The sequence below is a fragment of the Odocoileus virginianus genome, chromosome 12, assembly GCF_023699985.2.
Source record: "Odocoileus virginianus isolate 20LAN1187 ecotype Illinois chromosome 12, Ovbor_1.2, whole genome shotgun sequence".
Taxonomy (NCBI): Eukaryota; Metazoa; Chordata; class Mammalia; order Artiodactyla; family Cervidae; genus Odocoileus; species Odocoileus virginianus.
Genome location: NC_069685.1, coordinates 54,430,762 through 54,452,679, shown reverse-complemented (window position 1 = coordinate 54,452,679; position 21,918 = coordinate 54,430,762). Strand labels below are relative to the sequence as shown.

At 48.2% G+C, this 21,918-nt stretch overlaps 1 protein-coding gene across 1 annotated transcript in view; it reads right to left on the bottom strand.

Moving 5' to 3' along the window:
• The window catches only part of SPRING1 (SREBF pathway regulator in golgi 1), a 101,789-nt gene continuing 79,871 nt past the window's right edge, over window positions 1–21,918 (bottom strand). The window contains exon 5 of the mRNA XM_070475320.1: window positions 1–64. Within this exon, the coding sequence (XP_070331421.1) occupies window positions 17–64 (48 nt within the window). The 3' untranslated portion in view covers window positions 1–16. The remainder of the gene's footprint in view (window positions 65–21,918) is intronic.

Genomic DNA, 21,918 nt, shown 5'->3' with positions numbered 1-21,918 from the left:
CCTGGAGGTGCAGTAGTTAGGACTCTGCGTTTCCACAGCAGTGGGGTGGGAGGAACGTTGATCCCTGGTTGGGGAATTAAGATCCCACAAGTCGAGTGGCACAACCAAAAAAAGAGAAAGAGAAGAGTGAGCGTGGTGATAACGAGGACTCTGGAGAGGTGTTTCCTGAGGATGGGAAATCACTCTGTCACCTCCTCAATCCCCGCAGCCACTGGAAGTCACCTCACTGGGAGCAGAGGCTGCAGGTAAGAGAGCACAGTGCCCTGCCACAGGCACACAGCCAGAGCGGGCTGTGTTCAGGGTGCCCGGGACTTGTTTTCAGCAGCTTTGATAAGACGCTCGGGCACAGAAATGACTGCCATGAGAAAAAGAAGTGCATCATACTCGCAGATCCCTAGAAACAGGCGGCATGGCCCGACCTGCCGGGTGCCACGGGGAAGCACCAGGGACTGTCAGGAGGTGGAGGCAGCAAGGGAAAAGTACAGGTGAGAACTTTTACTATGGCTTCTCCTGGGAGGAATGGGTGAGGCAGGGGAGCAGGCTCCAGACGGGCTAGTAGGAATAACCTCAGTGTCCTGGGTGAGTAGGGCAGGTCGACAGTGGCTCAGAGGGTGAGAGTCCTGTCAAGAAGAGGGTCGGAAATGTGACCTCTGGATTGGTTGGTCTGCATCTGAAAGGCGTGCTTCCTGGCGACTTGTTCCCTATCTCTAGAAATTGGCTAAACCCAGGAGGAGCAGGTCCCAAGATGTTCAAAGCATCAGAATATAGGAAATAAGACACAGCTAATATGCAGACTTAGCCTGGGGTCTCAAACTATCCTCTCAGCTGCCCACAGTCACTGCAGGGACCAAGACCCTGGCTAAGTGGGACTCTCCACCTGTGGGAAGGATACAACAGGTCCGGTTCAACCACATAAGGAAAGAGAAGAGTTGCTCTGGCGTCACTTAGGACACTGTCTTGGCATGGGCCCATTCATCCTCATAAGCCTGCAGACAGAAGGGTACAATGAGATAGACAAAGGCCCTTAAACTGTGAAGCTGATGAGAAGGAAAATGAGTTTGTGCTGCGATGCCCAAGAGTTGTTTTATTTTCTTATAAATTCTGCCCCATTTCAATTCAGAGCTTGTTGTCAAGAGCAAAGGACAGAGGAGGTGGTGTCCTTGATTAAAACAACACAAATACTGTTTTCAAAAATGTAGCTGGCTGGTGCCCATGTTGTTTTAATTTGCTGGGACCAGATTGTCCAGCCCTCGTGGATTTGATCCCAGACAGGCTCATTTGACTTATTCAGAGAAAAACTCTGTTCTCAGCCACAAACTGTACCCCTCAACCCTGGCCAAATATGTTGCAATCCTTGCTAAAGGTCCCAACAGTTGTTGCCCAGGAGTCCCAAGCCCACCTTCTGGACACCAACTCCAGATGCTACTCACATGTCCTCCACATGCCCCTGATCCCAGAAGGAGACCACAGAGCTGGTCCAGGCTTACCCTTAGAGTAAAGCAGGTTGAGCTACCAGCATATGGTAGGTACTCCACAATTGTTTGCTGAATGAATGAGTGAGTAATTGGATGGGTGGATGGATGGATGGGTGGATAAGTGATGAATGGATGAACACATGGATGGATAGATGGCTGGATGCCTGGCTGGCTGCATTTTCTTTAGCCATTCATCAACTGATGGCTTTGGGCTTTAGGCTTGGTTCAATTTCTACCAGGCAGGTAAAAAGAATTTTCTCTCCCTTTTCCAGTGAAATGTTTCCATCCCCATATTGACTAGAACAGCTCTCTCTTTTTTAAGAGGAGCTACTTCCTTCATCCAAAAAAAAAAGGCAAAAAAACCCCCCCCAGGGTTTCCCTGGTGGCTCAGTGGTAAAGAGTCACCAGGAGAGCCAGGCAATGCAGGAGAGACAGGTTCAATCTCTGGTCCAGGAAGATCTCACATGCCACGGAGCAACTAAGTCCGTGCACCACAGCCATTGAGCCTGTGCTCTAGAGCCCGTGCTCCACAGCAAAAGGAGCCACTGCAATGAGAGAAGCCGGCGCGCTGCCACAAAGAGGAGCCCCCGCTCTCCGCAACTGGAGAGGAGTCCACAGAGTGGTGAAGACCCAGCACGGCCAAAAATACAAGTAAACAAATATTTTAAAAAGTTAAAACAGAACTACTACTACATGATCCAGCAGTTCCACTGCTGGGTATAACTCCAAAGGAAACGAACTCAGAATCTTGAAGAGATAGCTGAACTTCCAGGTCAGTGAAGCATTATTCACAATAGCCGTGACATGGGAACAACCTAAGTGTCCACTGGAAGGGGAATGTCTAAAGAAAATGTGGCATATTTACACAATGGAATATTATTAGGCCATTAAAAAAAAAAAAAAGGAGATCCTGCCATATGCAACAACGAGAACCTGGAAGACATTAGGCTCAGTGAAATAAGCCAGACCCAGAAACACGATACTGCACGGTATCACTTATGTGTGGAATCTAAAAAAGTTGACCTTGCAGAAGCAGAGAGTAGAACAGTGCTTGCCAGGAGCTGGGAGCGTACAGGAGATGGGGAGATGGTGTGGTCAAGGGCACAAAACTTTCACTGTGAAGATGAATAAGTTCTGGGGAATCTCCTTAATACTGCTGATTAATAGTACTGAACTGCATTCTTGAAATTTGATAAGAGTGTAGATTTTAAGTGTTTTCCCCCCTACACACACAAAATTGTAACTATGGAAAATAAAGATAAAAGAATGCACCTCTGTCTCTTTCATTTTATTCTGCTCTCTTACTTCATGCCTTAAAACAAGTCTGGCAGCAGGACACAGGGAGCTCATGAAGACAGTCTCTCCTTTAAAAATGACCATGATCTCACTCCTCCTCCCGCCCCCGTGGAAACTGGAGCACAGCTCAAGGAGACCTGCTGTCACGGATCCGGCTTACGGGCACGAAAGCCGGGAAATTTCAGAGCCAATCTGGGCCAGGGGAGGCCGGAGCTCGTGAGCTGGGCTGAAACGATTCTCCCAGACTGCAGAGAAGAGAGTGGCCTGCCCGCCCGCCAGCCTGCCCAGCGGCAAACAGGAAATCCCAGAATTTATAGATGACCCCGTTACAAGGCAAATGTTTTGGAACAAATTGTTCTTCTTTTTAAATCCTTGTTTTCCACTAGTTTTTCTTTCTGGATTCCCCCCTCCTTTCCACCTTCCCGCTGTCCTTGTTAAACCGGGGCCACAGCGCCACCTGCTGCCCATCGTGGGCAGAGGGCCTCCACTCGGACAGGCCCTGGGTCCAGTCCCCAGCGCCCCTGCCCTACCACGGGTGGGTGAGCGGCTTTCTGGCTCCTGTCCCAAGGGTTTGTGCTTAAGGTCACGTACCAAGCCACAGGAGGACTTCTCCTGTGGTTCTTATGTGACCTGAAGAATCGTGGTAAGCTGTCTCCCCACCGCCCGTCCTCTGGGAGAGCTGGTGGAAAACGCAAGTCATGCGGTGTGACCGGCCAAGGCCAGGTCTCCACTCCGCGCACACCAGCTGGGCCAGCTTTGGTCAATCACGTCAACCCAAGGAGCCTCGACTCCTTCCGGGCCCGACTGCAGATACTTCGCCAGGTGGTCTGGAAAACGTGAGGTGCACGTGCCACAGAAGATGCTCCGTGGACGTCGGTCTCCTTTCTCTCCGTTTGGAGTGCTGCTCATTGGGAGAGGACAGCCGGGAGAGTCTCGGGGTCAAAGCCTGCACCTTGTGTTTCTCTCCTGACAGGAGGGAGAGCCCACACAGGCACGCCGCCCCCGGGCACAGGACGAGCCTCAGCACAGCCCCCGCGTGTGAGCAGAGCACCCCCCGCGGGCCACTTCTCCCTCTTCAGTCTCGGGTTCCTCCCCTGAATCTGGAACGGTAGTCATGCCCACAGCACAAAGCTTGCTGAGCCCTGAAATGAAGGCACGTCCAGAATTTAGCGGGGAGGACTTGGAGAGTAGTAAAGTCGCCCACAACCCTAGCTATCATCGTTATCGTGAGACGAACATGGTGCCTCACATGTGGTAAGAGGCATTTGGTAAATGCATGAATGAAAAACATCAGAGGACATAAGGCAGAAGTTAGTTACAGTTCAGGCACTGATGTGCCATGAGATACTAAATGTCACTGTGCCTGACCCTTCCCGTCCAGGAACCTTCCTTTACTGAGCACAGGACCCTCCGCCTGGGATCTCAGTTCTTCCACCTGTTGGATGGGCATGACATCCATCCTCCCTATTTCTCAGAAGCGATCTGTCCAGGGCTATGTGTGAAACAGCTTTGAAAAGTTTTAACGGGGTGTAGCAAGGAAGGAAGGCTTTATTTTCATTTAGGGTGGTTCCATGTGCCTGGTGTCTTCGCCCTCACCCTCCAAGGGTTCCTGGGGCTCTCTGGGGGTATGTGGGGTTTCTCTTGACACAAAGTGGTAGCCATGTCCCTGGGCCCCGAATCTCTGGGTGGGGTGGGGGGAGGGGTCAGATCAGTTTTATACTACAGAGCCTGGGCTAATTAGCTCAACTGCTACTGACCCAAGTTGAATACACTCCAAGAAGTGAGTTTCCCTCTAGGAAAGCTCCTCCTCCAACCCAGAGAGAGAATCATGCCTGATAATGCATCTCCAATATGGCGACTAGTTGGGGGAGAGATTCGAGACAGGTGGGTCAGGTGACATCAGGGAGCAAGGCTGGGGGCCACCGTCAGCACCATGACAGAGTCCCAGCCTCGTCTGGGGGGCCCTGGGGAGCCACAGAGTGTTCGTAGCAAGGGAGGGACATGTCCAGAAAGAGAATTCAGGCAGCCGCATGAGGGATACATTCCAGCAAGGACTACACAGCTAGAGGTAGGATAATCGACCGTCCTGGGCCACCCAGGACAGAGGGAGTTCCCAGGGCGTGGGGTCTTCAGAAAAACTCCTGGAGCGTGCTAGGACAGGTTGGACACGCTAATTCAGTGTAAACAGCGCCCCCTGTAGTTGTGCAGCCACGATTCTGACTCCCGCCCTCTAAGGCCTGCTTTCCCCCTGACCTCCTCACCTGCTCTCGCAGATAACCTGGCTCTGGTCCCACTCCCTCTCAGTTTTATTCTGCTGAGTAACAGCTAGCTTATTGGATTAATACACAAGGATGGATTGCACGCTTATCCCTTCTAGGTAAGCTTTATGCATTTAAACAAAGGCTTCCTGGAGACAATGTTTAATCCAATGGAGTGACTCTAACCATAAACATTTTTAACCCAGGAGAGGTGGGGGAGACACGGGGGTGCTAAGTGGGGAGTTGCCCACGTCGCATCCCCCACCTGGCATCCCGTTGGCGGCTATCTATTTCACCTTGCGCGGAGCCAGCTGTGTCTTCCTGGCTTTCCGCTCACCCTCCTGCCCTGGCAAGGGAGCCGGCGGGAGCCCGGGCTGCTTAAATATTCTGTAAATAATGCTGACTGCGGAACTTTATAGATAGACTCACAGAATCACAGCCATAGAATCACAGAATGTCAGAGGAGAAACAGATGCTAGACATCATAGAGTCCAGGGTCAGAAAACACACTGCACTCAGGCTGCCACGTCCCCCTGCCAGGCCCGCAGCAGACATCACTAATCCATCATGACACCGTCTAGCTGAGCTTGTTTGTCGCCTTAGACTCCTCCGAGGCATTCCAGGAAGCAGCTACCAATTATCTCGGACCTACTAATAATAGCTAAGGTTTATTGAATATACTTACTGTGTTCCTTTTTCCCCACCCTTCCTCACTGTTACCACTTGAGTCACTAATTGTCTGCCAAGCCCTTTATATCAGCGTTTCTCAATCACAGCACCATTGACAAGTGGGCTGGACAATTCTGTGTTGGGGGAGGGAGGTGGGCGGGCCGTCCTGTGTATCCCTGGCCTCTACCCACCAGATATCAGTAGCACTGCCCTCCCACCGACCCCCCCCCCCCAACTACCACCCAAGTCATGACAACCTAAACTATCTCCAGGCATTGTCAAATGTCCCCTGGGTGGGCGGGGTGTGTGTGGGGGGCATGTCCCTCCTGGTTGACAACAGTTTACAGATTTTCTCTAATCTTCATAATGCTCCCCTGGACTTATATTATATGGATGAAGAAACCAAGGCCGAGAAAGGGCTCAAGACAAGTTGGTGACAAAAGCAGGATGCAGGGCCCAAATTCCCCTCCGAGGACTCTTCCTCCTCCAGCCATTCGGGAAATTCCGTTCGGGTTCATTGTCTTTGGCTGCAGATTCCCAGGGGAAGGAGTGGAACCTGCAAGGCTGAGAAAAACCAGATGCCTAATCGATGCCCCCCCACCTCGTTTAACGAGGGCGCTGGAGGAGGACAGGGCCTGGCGTGGCAACCATCTTGGGCTCACATCCCCTGAAAATGGCCCTGGGTTGTGGAGGCAGCTCCCCCCCAGGGGGAGAGGGTGTCTGGGAGCCTGTGAAGCTTGCCAGCGGCACAGAGGCTGTTAGAGAAGAGGGAGCAGCAATAGCGATAATACCCTCCTTCCCGCCGACATTGACAAGGCTCTCCCCACTTCATGGGGAGCACGTGAAACCTGACTTTGCCCCCAGAGATTTGGGATTGAAATCCTGACAGTTTGGACATATAGCCCGTGGGCAATGTTTCCCTTCTCCGGGGCTTGTGTCTGTGCCAAGAATTCCTAACAAAGGCGGGGGGGTGGGGGTGGTGGAGATTAATTAATTGTAACCCATTTAAAAAAAAAGGGGGGGGTGGCGCTCACGAAACTGACTGGTAAGATGGTAAGAAACTGTCCATTTTTCTCCTTGGTAGCGATCAAAATGTCGTGAGTTTCTACACACATATTTTACAGACATTCCATAAATCCTCTCGCAGTGCTTCTTCCCTATAAGTAAGGTCCCCTGGGAAGTCATTGAGTTTCCTCACTACGTGTATTCAAGAGAAAATTGGATGTAACACTTAGAGTAGGCAGCAGTCGGCTGGGGGAGGAAGGGGGAGGAAGGGGGAGGGCGTCTGAGGAGAGAACGTGGACCGAAAGTTCAGTGCCAAGGACAGCGACACCCCTTGTCTTGGAAATTCCTGACATTTCCAAGCCATCTTTGGCTACTAGTGCACAAATAATCTCTTTGTACTATCTTTTTATTCCTTTCACGTATTTATTTCCAACCACAAAATTAATACTCTTTTTTTGCACAAAATCTGAAAGAGGAGAGGAAAGTAGAAACAAAACAGGACCCCCCCACCCCCACCCCCCACCAAAAAAAAAAAAAAAAAAAAAACCAACCCACAAAAACCCCCACCTTGGATCCCAAGATTTTTTGCTTTGTTCTGTTTTGCTTTGAAGATTTTCCTGGGCAGTTTGAGAGCATCATTTCAGCCACAGTAGTCCCACCTTCAGTGTGTGACAGGCACCCAGGGAGCTTGTTAAAACTGCAGAATCCCCAAGCCTGTACTCCCAAGAGTTGGGGGGTTGTAGGTCCGGGGTGGGTCCCACGGATCTGCGTTTTTAATAAAACCCTTGGGTGACTCTGATGCAGGCGGACATTGGACCACACTTTGAGAAATAATGAGTTTCAGGTTTTTCAGACCCTCCGCAAATCAGAGATGTGAAAATGCAGATTTAAAACAAAGATTGGGGGGGTGGTGGTGGGGGGTGGGGGCGAGGATTGTTTTCTGGAAGGGCTCAGCTTAAACAGGCATTTCCCTTAGTGCTGCTAACATATGATCCCGTTCACACTCGGTGATTCAGCGACGCAGCCCGGACCTTATCCGCGCGCTCTGGGCCAATACGGCAAAACGCCACCTTTTTACAGAGCAGCGGTGACACCCATCTGCTCGGATAAATTAACGTTTCCATCTCAGATAACTCATTTGGCTGGATCATCAAGGTTACACGCCAACTCAGAGAGAGGGGAGGAGATGATGTGGGGGGTGGGGGGGTGGGGGGCAGGAGAGGCGTTTCGCAATGTATAAATTGCAACACTGCCACATTTTTATAGCCAAAGGGTGGGGGAGTGAACACAGTTATAGTGTAAGCCAAATGCACCCCGTTACTGTCTCCTTTCATAATTCCTGCTGATGCCTTGGGGTAGGTCATAGCCAAAGCTGCATCAGCTGAAGATGGGTGCAGTGAGTTGGGGTTGATTTTCCTGTGCAAGACGCTGTGGAGCACGTGTGAGCATGAGCGTGTGCACATGTGTGTGTGCGCCCATGTGTGCACCTGTGTATGTGTGTGCGTGTGTGTGTGTTGGGGGTACCGCATCAAGATGTGAAGATTGTTCTAGACAATGAGATCAAGAATTTCAGTGAAGGTCATGGAGTCCATAGTAAAAAGGTATTTCTTTTTTTTTTTTTTAACTTTTCACTTTGAAATAAATTTAGAGTTGAAGAAAAGGCTCAAAGATAGTACAGAGATTTCCTGTATATGCTTTGTCCAGCTTTCTCTAATGTTAGCATCTTACACAACTGTTGCCCAACAAGCCAAACCAGGAAACTAGTATTGGCACATCACTGTTAACTAACCTACAGGTCCTATTCTCCATTTCACTATTTTTTTCTCTCCTCACGTCCTTTTATTCCCGACAAACAGGTACTTTCAAGTCAGAGAAGGTTGGGTATGAACCCCAGTTTTGTCACTGGGAAACTGCCCAAAGCTCTGCCAATGCTCAGAGTCCTTGTTTCTTCACCATCAAATGGGAGAGAGCCATCTCCACCTGATAGGGTCCTGGTGAGGACTGCACGAAAAACTATGTCCTGAACTTGGCACGAAAGTAGGCAGTGATGTTCATTTTTCTTTTTTCCACCCTCTTTCAAAGGAGCATATTTCATCCTCAAGGACAAGTGGACATTTGCATAAATTCCTGTTGGACTAGCTTAACTTAATCTCAGCTGCTGGTTCTGTTTTTTGTTTTTTTTGTTTTTTTTTTTTATAAAAAAAATAAGACAAGAGAAGAGGAAATAAAATTAGGAAGCCATTACAATAGCCCGTGTGAGCTAAGCCTGCACAGTGGCAGTAGAGAGGTAAGAAGAGAAGAGGTTTAATAAACATTTCAAATGCAGAATAGAGAGTAGCTGATGACCGTTTGGATGTGGAGAAGGGAAATGGGAGGAGCCAACGATTAGCAGATAATACTTCTGAATGACTGCTAATCCCTTTCACTGAGATGAGCAAGAGGAACCAGCTCTAGGGAGGAGACAGGCCAGACACAATAATAACCCTAACCAGCACTTGTTGAGTGCCTGCTGTATGCCTGCCAGGTGCCACGCCAAGCGCTTTTCCAGACGGTGTCACTGAATTTTCTAAAACAACTGAAGAAAATTGTGACACAGAGAAATTAAGTCACGTGCCCACATAGTTTTTTGGGAAGTATTAAAACAAAGTAACCTGCAGGCAGGACCAGCTACATAGCTTGCAGGGCTCACTGCAAGATATAGATGAGAACACCTTGTTCAAAATGCATTAAGTATTTCAGGATGGTGAGAGCAGAATGTTAAACCAAGCGCAGGGTCCTACTGAGAGTGGGGCCCGGTGTGACCGCACAGGTCTCAGGCCCTGCTGCAGGAAATCTATATGAGGGCAGGCACGAGGAAGGACTTTGAGACGAGAAGAAAACTAAGGAAGGGCACGGAGGGCCACACTCACAGCAACCAGAGAGAGAAACGCACAAGGAGTGGCCGGCAAGTAGAAGCAGGAAGAGGAAGATGCACTCAGAGCCACCGAGGATGGAGGCGGCCCTCTGTTTGCCAACTGGGACATTGCTGTTGGCCTTGGAAGCCCAGTGTTCAGGAGCAGAGGAGGCAGAAGCCGACTGCATTAGTCAGTGGCCTGAAAGGAAGTGCAGGAGCCGCAGGGCAGCCCTGGCATTCGTATCTTAAGAAGTCCCTCCCTTGCCAAGATCCAAGGGCAAGTTTGTGGCACCACCAAAGTGATTTTTTTTTTAAAAAATCAAACCACTGAAAGACTGCTTCTCATTTGGGTCCCCTGGGCACTGAGAAATGCCTTTCTCCTTCGGCTCCTCCACCCACTTAGCCTCACAAATGTTTGGCTGACTCCATCCTCAAGTTGTGGCCAGGGACTGGAGCTGAAATGCCTTTGTGGATTCTTGTCCAGCGACCACGAGACTCTCTTTCTGGGGACTTGAGTGCTGCCAAGGCTTCAGCGTGGCCGGGGGGGTGGGGGGACTCAGATCCAGGAATGGGCTACGTTCCTTTGTTTGGACAGTTGCAACCAGGAGGGACAGATCGTCATGGACTGTTTATTTATAGACATTGGCTGGGCTGTTGGTCTCATTCTGAATAAAGATACTAAAAGGAAAAGAGGCAGCTCATGGCTCCTAGATTCGGCCTCATGGAGAGAAACTTGCCTTCTGTGTCACATCTGCCTGCTTTCAGTGTCATCCTCCTGCATGGCCTCACTCCCCTTTTTCCTTCCTAAGCCAGAGAGTCCCCAAACAATTGGAAGCCCCGGCAAACAACTGGCCTTCAAGGCAAGTGTGTAGATCACCGACATTGGCACTGAACACTTAGACTTGCCATGACTGGTTAACTCCTGCCTGCGTGCATGCTAAGTTGCTTCAGTCTTGTTTGACTCTTTGCGACCCTATGGACTATAGCTGGCCAGGCTCCTCTGTCCGTGGGATTCTCTAGGCAAAAATATTGGAGTGTGTTGCCATGCCCTTCCCAGGGATCGAACCTTCATCTCTTCGGTCTCCGGCCCTGGCAGGCAGGTTCTTTACCACTAGTGCCACCTGGGAAGCCCCGGGTAATTTCTGAGTATAACAATAATCTGAGTTTTCAGCAAGTTGTGTTTCTAAAAGTCACAGGAATGGTCCATACCACAGTGAAAGTTTAACTTTTAAAAAAATAGACTTCATTTTTAGAGCAGTTTTAGGTTCACAGCAAAACTGAAAGTAAAAGTTGCTCAGTCGTGTCTGACTCTTTGCGACCCCATGGCCTATATACAGTCCAGGGATCGAATCCAGGCCTCCTACATTGCAGGCGGGTTCTTTACCAGCTGAGTCACAAGGGAAGCCCCAGCAAAACCTGAGTGGAAAGTAAAAAGAGTTTCCATTTACCCCTGCCCATCAACACATACTGCCTCCCCCCACTATCCTTATCCCCCAACAAAAGTGGGGCATTTGTTACAACCAATGAACTATACTGACTCACCATCATCACCCAAGCCCACAACTGACATTCTGGGTTTGGACAAATGTATAATGACATGTAACCACCACTATAAGATTGCACAGAGTAGTTTCATTCCCCTGAAAAGTCCTCGGTGCTCCACCTCCCTCAACCATCATCCCTCAACCTCAACCTCACCCTTCCCTCAACCTCATCCCTCCCTCAACCCAGCTGCTGGCAACTTCTCATCTGTTTGCTGTCTCCATAGTTTTGCCTTTTCCAGAATGTCACATAGTTGGAATCATATGGTATATAGGTCTTTTAAGAGGTAAGCTTAATATTAACTTTTAAAATACATGCTTAATGTGGAAAACCCCAACTGCAACAGAAGTGGATGCCACTGCCAGTGTGAACTAGTCTGTATGAACCAGCTATGCTGTGCTGTGGTAACAAATCGGCCCTGAAACCTCAGTCCCTCCTAAGAGTCCATTTCTCAACCATAAAAAGTCTGATGCAGGAAGTCGGGGACTCCCCCCACCTGGGCACGTGGTGCCAGAGTTGCTGCAGCAAAGGGGGAAGAGAGAGTCAAAGGCTCCCGCCTGCTTTCAAACAGCTCCACCTAGAAGGGACACGCGGACACGCTCACCCCGACGGCCGGACTCGTCACTCCCGCCTGCTTTCAAACAGCTCCACCTAGAAGGGACACGCGGACACGCTCACCCCGATGGCCAGACTCGTCACTCAGCCTCTATCAATCAACACGGAGACAAGGAAACAGAGGTGAACACAAGGTCTGCACAGCAAGCACGACTGTCTCTGCCCCAAACTGAAATTACCTCCAAACCCTGATCCCACTCCACAGAGGTAACTAGCTCAGGTGACTAGCTCCTGGTAACTGCTGGGTTGATAACTTTCCAGATTGTCCTCTAATATATGCATATTTATGTACGTTACTCATAACCTACTCTCCTACACATTCACCTGTAACGCCTAAAACTTCTTCTTTTACATAAATGGGACTGTGCTTTGCCTGCGTTCTTGCAATGTACTTTTTTCCCACTGGACAGTGTATCTTGGACATCCATTCCAGTAGCGATCAGCTTAAATGTGATTTCACAAGACAACAGTAAATTTAAACTGTCCTCCTGGTGCTCTCTGCTCCAGCTGTGAGCTCTGGGCCACAGGGGTAGCATCTTATCACTGGTGCCATAAACTGGGGCTTTCCTGCGTACAAGGTGTGGTGCTAAGTGACCTACCCACTCCCAACAACACCAGGATGATGCCATTGTCATCTCCTCCCAGTGTTCAGGTGATGTACCTGTAGCTCAAAGAGGTGAAAAAATGTTCTGTCCAAGGTCACGTGGCTGGCGAGTGACGGGAGGCCACCTACTGGATTCCATAACTTGGGTTTTCTCCTCCTTCTTGCCTGTGGTGCATTTTCGAAGCCTCAGTGCCTACCCTGGTCTTGGTACTTGATAGGTGTTAAGTAGTATTTATTGAATAAATGGCTAAGAGGTACCCAAAGACTGAAAGGAACCCCCCAAACTATATGGAAATGGCTATAGGCATCTGAGGGGCTTCCCAGGTGGTGCTAGTGGTGAAGAATCTGCCTGCTAATGCAGGAGATATAAGAGACATGGGTTTGATCCCTGGGTCGCGAAGATCCTCTAGAGGAGGGCATGGCAACCCACACCAGTGTTCTTGCCTGGAGAATCCCAGGGACAGAGGAGCCTGCAAGCCTTTGGTCCATAGGGTCGCAAAGAGTCAGACATGGCTGAAACGACTTAGCACACACACACACAGGCCCCTGTAGTACTTACTGCCAGTACCAGTCTCCACGCTTAAATACAGTGTGTACTTGGATTCATATTCTGAGGCTACTACAAATTCCTAAGGACCAGAACCATGTGTTTCCTACTAAGTATCTCCAGCTCCCGTCAACGCAGGGTAAGCGAGAACATCTCACCATCTTGCTGGGAAGCCCAGGCTCCCTGGCACTTACACTGAAACACCCAGTCCCACCAGGGGTGTGCTGTTTGCACCTCCCCTCTGCCCACAGACATCCTTCCCTCCCCTCTCCAGAGGACTTCCCTCACCACTACCCTGAAGACCACTGTCTGTCTTCTCTGAGCCGGGGTCCTCAGCCTCGACACTAGTAACAGTTCAGTTCAGTCTCTCAGTCATGTCCGACTGTGACCCCCATGGATGGCAGCACGCCAAGCTTCCCTGTCCATCACCAAGTCCTGGAGCTTGCTCAAACTCATGTCCGTCTGGGCCCAGACAGTTCTCTGTGGTGGGGCTATCCTGTGCATTGTAGGATCTCAGCAGCACCCCTGCCCCCCACCTCCACTGCCACACACACACAATTGTGACAACCAGAACTCTCCAGACACTGCTGACTGTCCCCTTGCAGCAAAGCCACCCTCACGGAGAATTCCTGCACTAAGTGATTAGCATGTACACAGCCATCTCTTAAAAAAGGTCAAAAGGATGAACCTATTCTAAGAGGCTGGCGTAGCTCCTCTAAAGAGGCATTTCTCTTGTGTCCTTCTGAAAATGACTTACAGCACTAACCACGGCAGTGCTCAAAGCAACCTAGGACTGGTCTTCTGTTAAATAGAATTAGACCTTCTAAGCAAAGGTCTTCTGTGAAACACACTTTTTGGATGTCCAGGGGGAAACTGCTCAGGGTTTCTCTTTGTTTCCATGGAAGGGGAAATGGGGGAAAGGATGCTTGTTCTTTATGACAGCATCTTAGAATTCCTGCCTGGACCTCTCACTCAGAAACCAGGAAGAGAGAAAAAAAAAAAAAAGAAACCAGGTAGAGGTTGCTGACTGGTGTGGCTGGGCTGAAAGGCAGGGAGCCAAAGTCTGGCTTAAAACCCTTCCTAGGTCTACTCCAGAAGAAAGCTGTCTCTATATATAACTAACCTAATACCGAGGTTAGGAACACAAGCTCTGAACAAGCCTGAGAAATGCATGCTGCAAATGGTGATAGTTGAGGCAAAAGCAATACACTACATTCATTAGGGACACCCTCCGCCTGGGGTTTCTGGCTTCGAAGGGACAATCCAAACAGTGCTTCAGACCTCGTCCTTTCCCACGGCTGTGACCTCCAAGGCAGGGCACGCTGTAAACCAACCAGGAAGCTGCCACTTGTGCCCCCTGGAAGCTCAGCTAAGGGATGGCTGCTCTAAGAAGTGCCTTCAGCCCCCAACAGGGAAATATGATAACTGTTTTGCTTCTCGGAATGAGTTTCAGGTTCATTCATTCAAATGTTCTGCAAGTGCTGACTGGGCCCTAACCACATTCCTGGTGGTCTATGAACTGGTGGTTAAGAGTGCCTCTGGCTCTGGAAATAGATAGCTCACTTAAATGCCATCTCTGCCACTTACTGTGTGATGCTGGGAAAGTTACTTAACTTCTCTGAACCTAATTTTGCTCGTATGTAAAACAGGGATAAAAATACCTACCCCTGGGGCAGTGATGATTAAATGAGATAGTGCCCATAAAGTGCTTAGCAAAGTAGCATTAAAGAGGAAGCAGATGGTATTATTACTATTATCATTCAGAAAAATGTAAATAGCTTTGTAATCCCTGAAGGCAGAGTGCAAAGTGACAGCGGTGGATAACAAGGCTGGTTGGTAGATAGAACTGCATTATTTCTGACCAGGAGAGGATACAAAATCATACAATCTTAGAGCAGAAAGGAGAATTCAAGATCACTCAGTTCAACACACTTTGTAAGCATGGAAATAGAGCTGAAGTACACGGATGTTGGGTGAAGTGACTTGTCCAAGGTCACAGAGAAAGTTAAGGGTAGGTCTGGGCTGGAGGGAGCTCAGGCTTCCTGATGCCCAGAGGCTTTTTCATGGCTTTATCTATCACTGATGCATGGACGAAAGGGAAGTACCTCCTCCCTCAATGTAAACCAAGACCACAGTCAGAGACAGATGTTCCAAAGACTTTGCTGGTGGAAAATTCAAGTTGACGTATAGTAGTTTTAAGGAATGTTTCCATAGAGATGCACAAATAATTGGAACAATAATGCCTTGTATGGACAGAAAAGAACCATTACTTCAAACAGGACATGGAGAGGAGGTGGGGGGTGATGTGCTTGTTCTGGAACGGTGGACAGAAAGGCCAGGCTGAGAGCTCCAGTGATCCGGGTTTAAAAGCCAACATACTGGACAATCAGTCCTGCTCACAGATAACACCCAGCCTGCATGTCTTCACTGAACAAGCATGTTTTTCTGTAAGCCAGGCCCTGGCTGAGGCACTGACCACAGACTGTCGACTCCTCTTCCGAAAAACATTTCTGCCTGTATGAGTCTGGTCTTGCTGCTGTAACATACGGCCACAGACCTAGCAGCTTATAGCAACACTGGTTCACGTTCTGCATGTCTGCAATCTAAAATCAAGGTGTCAGCAGGGCTGGCTCCTTCTGGAGGCTTCAGGGGAGTATGGGTTTCCTTGTCTTTTTCCACTTCTGGAGGCCACCGCCCGCATTCCTCAGCTTGTGGCACCTTCCTTGTGTCCTTCCCGTCTCCAGGATTCATCATCACGTCTCCTACTGCTGACGACAACACAGGTGTAGGCATGTGATAGCCGAGGGGCCATAGGAAAGGTACTTGACTTCTTTGAGCCTCAGTCTCCTCTTCAGAAAGGCATCAGTGGTGGGAATGCGTGAAATGAGGTATGTGTGAATGCTGAGCACCAGGCCTGGCCCACAGTAAGGACTCGAGAAAGGCTGCAGTTTTTATGATAGCAGTGATTATTGTTACAGCCATCATCATCATCATCGGATGCTCTCATTTCCATCATACAGCTCGGGGGACACAGATGAAGAGGTGTGACATTTGCCGGGGATCTCAGGAGAGGAGAGCCCTGAGCTGGCCCTGATCGGATAGCTGTGAAGAAATCTGGCCAACAGACAAGGGTAGAAGAAGGGATTTTCTGGACAAAGGAACCAGCACAGTGCAAGGCACGGGGGTTTGAAAGTACACAGGGCGTTTATAGAACCAGGAGGGCTCAGGTGGCCAGACTAGAGGGTCAGGAGGCAGGATGGATGGCAAAGGGCTCGAGAGTTAGGTCTTTGGAATCAGAGGGGCCTGGGCTCCAGCCCCATGGCTCCTCTCAAGAGCTCTGTAACCTGGGACATCTTTCTCTCTCCTCATCCTCATTTGTAAAAAGTGGGAGGCAATAGCACCCACCTCCCAACGGTTGTCGCAAAAAAAAAAAATGACTTGGGTGAGCCGAGAGGTCTCCTGGGAAGGGCTTTGTGGACCTGGCCGAGGAGCCGCTCTCTCCTCCTGTTTTCCCTTCACCCTGTACCCTCTGTCCCTTCTCCTCTGCCAACAGGAAGTCTGAGCCCTGACCTTCCTAAGCTCATGTTTCTGTCACTGTCCTCCTGAACTTAAAATAATAGACTTTTCACAGGTGGAAAAGATGTTACGAGACCTTTGCTCATCTATAAAACGTGGGTAATGCTATAAAACGATGCTATCATTGGCCTGCTATGGTTGCCCTGAGGATTCGCAGAGACTGTGCAGAAGGCCTTTGATGGCGTATCGTGGGAGGTTAACGGCATGGGCTCCGGAATCGGCCGCACGCAGCCCAGGTTCTGGCTGTGTCGGTTACCAGCTCTGCGACTGTGGGCAAACCCTCTCTCCGTCACAGTCCCTCGTCTGCAAAATGAGGATGTTCATGCCGGTGGCAGAGGTCCTTTGCAGGGGGTAACTGAGAGAATGCCTGGGATATACTCATTAACTGTTATTATGATGATGCTCTTTTCATTTACATATGAGGAAAATCGGTCTCAGAGAGGGGAAGTGCCTTGCCCAAGGTCACACAGCAACTTGGTGGCGATCCATCACACAGGAGGCAGTTTCCTGTAGGATCAGAGGTCCGGGCGAGTTCTTGGCACGGGTTCCAGTGCCTGGGACCCGAGATTCTGCGGCACACTGCCTCTTGGTAGGCTGTTGTCCTGTGTGAAGGGCAAGGTGGTCTCCGCCGCCCCCGCCCCACTCCCCCACAGCCTACAAATCTGCCTCGGTGGCCCCTGCATCTCAGGGCGGTGCTGCTCTGCCTGCTGAGGAATCAGATGGCACCAGCAGACGGTCTCTCCATGCTACGGGAGCCTGCATCGCTCCCATCATTTATTTTGGACAGGACACAAGATGGGATATCAAAGGAATCAGCTGCTGGTCAGAGGAAACGGCTAAGGGGCCAGACCTCCTCCCGGGGCTTCCGGGAACAGAGTAAACACCCTGTGCAAGTGGGAAGCTGGCTCCCCCATTTTAATCCGACTTTATGAATTGAAACTTAATCCATTCAAAGATATTGGAGGCCAGCTGGTTTCCCGGCAAAAAGCTTTTTACTAAAAAAAAAAAAAAGTTATATATACTTTTTAAAATTAAAAAAAACTGGATATATTTTTATTATAGAATTCAAGTTAAGATTGAAGAGTCTCGAGCAACAGTTGGGGCCGAATGAAAGGAAAGGGTCAAGACTGCTGACTCCCCGCATTCAAAGGAGCCAGAGGATGACCTTCGGCTCAGGGCTATATTTTCCATCGTGCTCTTTGGAATAAGTGAGTTTTCAGACTTCTTGAAAGCAGATGCTAGTGTGAGTAATGCCTTCCTTTGCTCAAGGCACAACATAAACATGTCCTAATGCCCAGTCAGTGGGCACACAACTACAATCCAGGCCAGCAGGCACCACTGTCGTTAAGAGGCAGTTGCCATCGTCCGGCTTCAACAGCAAGAATGCCTGAGGAAGAAGTCTTGGGGAGGATGCCTCGTAGGGGCCAAAGATGTCAGTGTTCGCGTCTTCCGTTCTGGGTGTGGGCGACCGGGTCATGGATGGGTTAATGCTGACATTTTCCTTGGCAGGTAGGGTGCAGTGGAAAGGACAACAACCTCAAGGTCGGCAGATCTTAAGTCATATGCCTGCCGGATGTCCAAGTCTATCCTTAGTTTTCCCATCTATAAATTGGGCCTCTCCTGGAGACATACTCTGGGTTTTGTGTGTGAGTGTGTTTTAGGTAAATTTTAATTTTTAGAGTGGTTTTAGGTTCATAGCAATGTTGAGCAGAAACACATGTGCAGCTCCCTCATTCTCAAAGTCCCCCAGCAGAACGGGACATTTGTTACAATCGATGAACCTACACAGACACAGCATCATTGCTTAAAGTCATAGCTTACATTTGGGTTCAATCTTCGTGTTGTACGTTCTATAGGTTCCGACAAGAGTATAATGGCATGCATCTGCCATTCATGTATCATACAGTATCACTGCCCTAAAAATCCTCTTGGTGTTGTTTAGCTGCTTAAGTCATGCCCAACTCTTTCATGACCCCATGGACTGTAGCCCACCAGGCTCCTCTGTCCATGGGATTTCCCAGGCAAGAATACTGGAGTGGGTTGCCATTTCCTTCTCCAGGGGATCTTCCCCACCCAGGTAGCGAACCTGCATCTCCTGTCTCCTGCTTGACAGGCAGATTCTTTACCACTATGCCACCTGAACCACCAAAAAAATGCTCTGGACTCTGCCTATTCTTCCCTCCTCCCACCCAACTGCTGGCAACTACTCTTTTTACTGTCTCCACAGGTCTGCCTTTTCCAGAATGTCATATAGTTGGAATCATATAGTATCTCGCCATTTCAAGATTGGTTTCTTTCACTTACTAATACTCATTTAATTTTCTTCCATGCCTTTTTACAGCTTAATAGTTCATTTCTTTTTAGTGCTAATTATAGTCTGCTGTCTGGATGGACCACAGTTTATTTATCCATTCACCTACTGAAGGGCATCTTGGTTGCTTCCAAGTTTTGGCAATTATGAATGAAGCTGTTATGAACATCTGCATGCAGGGTTTCATGTGGACATAAGTTTTCAACTCCCCAAGTCTGAAAACCAGACCAGCTGTGTCTCAGATGTTCAGCATCCTTTTGATAATTTGCAGTCTAGAAGTGAGCCCAAAGGAATTTACTCTGCTGTGTCAGTCACACTGGCCACTAGAATCTGAAAAAAATGTAGCTGAGAATACCAGGGGATGGCTGAAGTGGAGATCAGAATGTAAGAATTATCTTTACACCCACAGGAATAACAACCCTTTGTTCAATCAGTTTTTCATAGCAAAATCGAAAGGATATCAAGGACCCTCGTCCCCCTCAACCTCAACAATCAATTACAGGCATACCTCATTTTATTATGCTTCACAGATACTGCTTTTTCTTTCTTTCTTTCTTTTTTTTTTTTTTTTTTACAAATGGAAGGTTTGTGGCAACCCTGTGTCAAGCAAGTCTAGCAGGACTATTTTTCCAATAGCATTTGCTCACTTCCTGTATCTGTGTCATATTTTGGTTAATTCTCAAAATATTTCAAACTTTTTCACTATTATTCTGTTACGGTGATCTGTGATCAATGTTCTTTGATGAAGGCTCAGATGAGGGTTAGCATATTTGAGCAAAGAAGGATTTTTAACTTAAGGTCTGTACTTTGTTGTTTTAAGACATAATGCTAGTATATATTTAACAGACTACAGTATAGTGTAAACATAACTTTTATATGCCCTGGGAAACCAAAAAAGATACATGTGATTGATTCATTTTATTTCGGTGGTCTGGAACCGAACCTGAGCTAGCTCTCAGGTCTGCCTATACTATTATTTAGGATGAACAACAATAGAATTGCCCTCCACTTCAGCCCCGTCTAGAATTCAAAACTGCTTTGGGCATACTACTCCATTCATTTTCACAGTAACCCTGGGAGTGTTCTGTTAGGTAAAATCTGTATTATTTTTACCACTACAAAATACATAGTGCTGTTCTCTTGATGGAAACTTACTCGGGCTATGATCTTTAAAGGAATAAGTGAGAGAAAATGCTCTGGGTGGTCTGAGCTCTTGTGGACAGTCCGAATAACTCCCAAATGTAAGCACTGCACACTCCCCCCACCCGACCCCGACCTCTGCAGCAGTGAGGAAGTGTTGCTTCTGAAGGGTCAGGGCTGGGAAACAGCTTCTGATGACCTGAGTACCACAGGGCCCTGGGAAGCTCTTAGGTTCAGTGCGTTTGAGTCTCCTGAAATAATATTATGTATTATTCTTGGCTCTGTAGCTCTCTTACTGGTTGAATTTAAGGTTCATGTAAACTCTCCACTTTCCTCACTTGTAAATGGGTTCATTGTTTTTGCCCACCTCGTGAAGGTGTTGTGCTGATAAAACAAATTGAAGGCAGACCAGTAAGGCCCCTGAATCATTTGATGGGCTGCGTCAGAAATGCTAACTGTATGTAGTGAAAGAGCTTACAGAGATGTTCACAGTCCTGACCAGCAATCACCAACTGGGGATGGACCCTGCAATCAGACAACTCGTGCCCAGGCTGGGGAGGACCTGGGAGAATGCAGGTCTGGGGCAAATGGATGGTCTTCTGAATTGGGAAGACCTGGGCTCAAATCCCAGCTCTGCCACTTGCTGGCTGTGTGACATTGGGTAAGTCAACTAACCTCTCTGAGCCTCCATTTTCATGAACACTTCCATGTGAGAAAACCCAGTCTCTTAGGATTGCCGTAGGGATTAAATGAAGCATCTGACATGTAATAGATGCTTAATAAAGGACAATGGTTGTAAGAGCCTGTCATGTGTCATGAGGTCTTATGAATGTAATGCAGTGTTTCCAAAATGTGCAGCATTTTTGCCACTTACAGGAAACAAAGAGAGGGTTCCAGGTGGGACACAGAAATTCCTAGATATGTGGAATTAAGAACAAATAAGGTACAACAGACTTGTTATTTCATGACTGTTACCACTTAGAATAGGGCTAAGTTTTTAGAAAATAAGTCATTTTTAAAATGATAATAGATAAGTGATTATACAGTTGGACTTGGGGTAACAAAATTTGAAGGTGGTGCATGAAAGTCTTAAACCACAAATGGCTGATGGAATAGCACAAAGGCACTGTGCTAGGAGCAGGTTCTGACCTTAGGTTTACACTCATCAGTCACATGGCCAAGGCCAGCTCCTAAATCTCTCTGAGCCTCAGTTCCCTCATATGTAAAATGGGATGATAATATCTAGGAAGGTAAAAATGAGGTTAAAAAAAGAAAACTCTTGGAAAACTGCACAAGCACCATCCAGCATAAGAGGTTTATTACTTGTAATCCCTAATGTGTGATTTGACAGGGAAATAATCTATGCTTAGCTGCCAGCTGATAAGACTGAAACATAGATTAAGTTCAAAGTCAGAAGGGTTTCAATCCCCACCCTGCCATTTACCATCCTGCAGCTTTGAGAAAGCAGTTTAAGGTTTCTATACTTCAACCTTCTCGCCAGTAAAAAAAAAAGGGGGGGTTAAGAAAAACAGTACCATTTGCAATTCAGCTCAAAGGTTGTAAAGGCCAATAACCCAAAGGAAGGTGGGTAAAATGTGACAGGACAGAGGACCAGAGGTGAAATATACGATGGCTCTTCAACATGTAAACATATTATTTAACTCACTCATAAGATACACACTAATTAAAACCACAATGATATGACTTTTTTTCTCATTTTTACGGGTATGGCTTTTTATCACCAAATAATCAGTTTGATAAAGCTGTATTAATGGTATAGGAAATAATTTCGCCTTCATAACGATGGCGAGGAGGTAAACTGTTACCACCTCCGGAAAAAAAGTGAAAGGAAATGAAAGTTAGTCTCTCAGTTGTGTCCAACTCTTTGCAACCCCATGGTCTGTAGCCTGCCAGGTTCCTCTGTCCATGGAGATTCTCCAGGCAAGAATACTGGAGTGTGTTGCCATTTCCTTCTCCAGGGATCTTC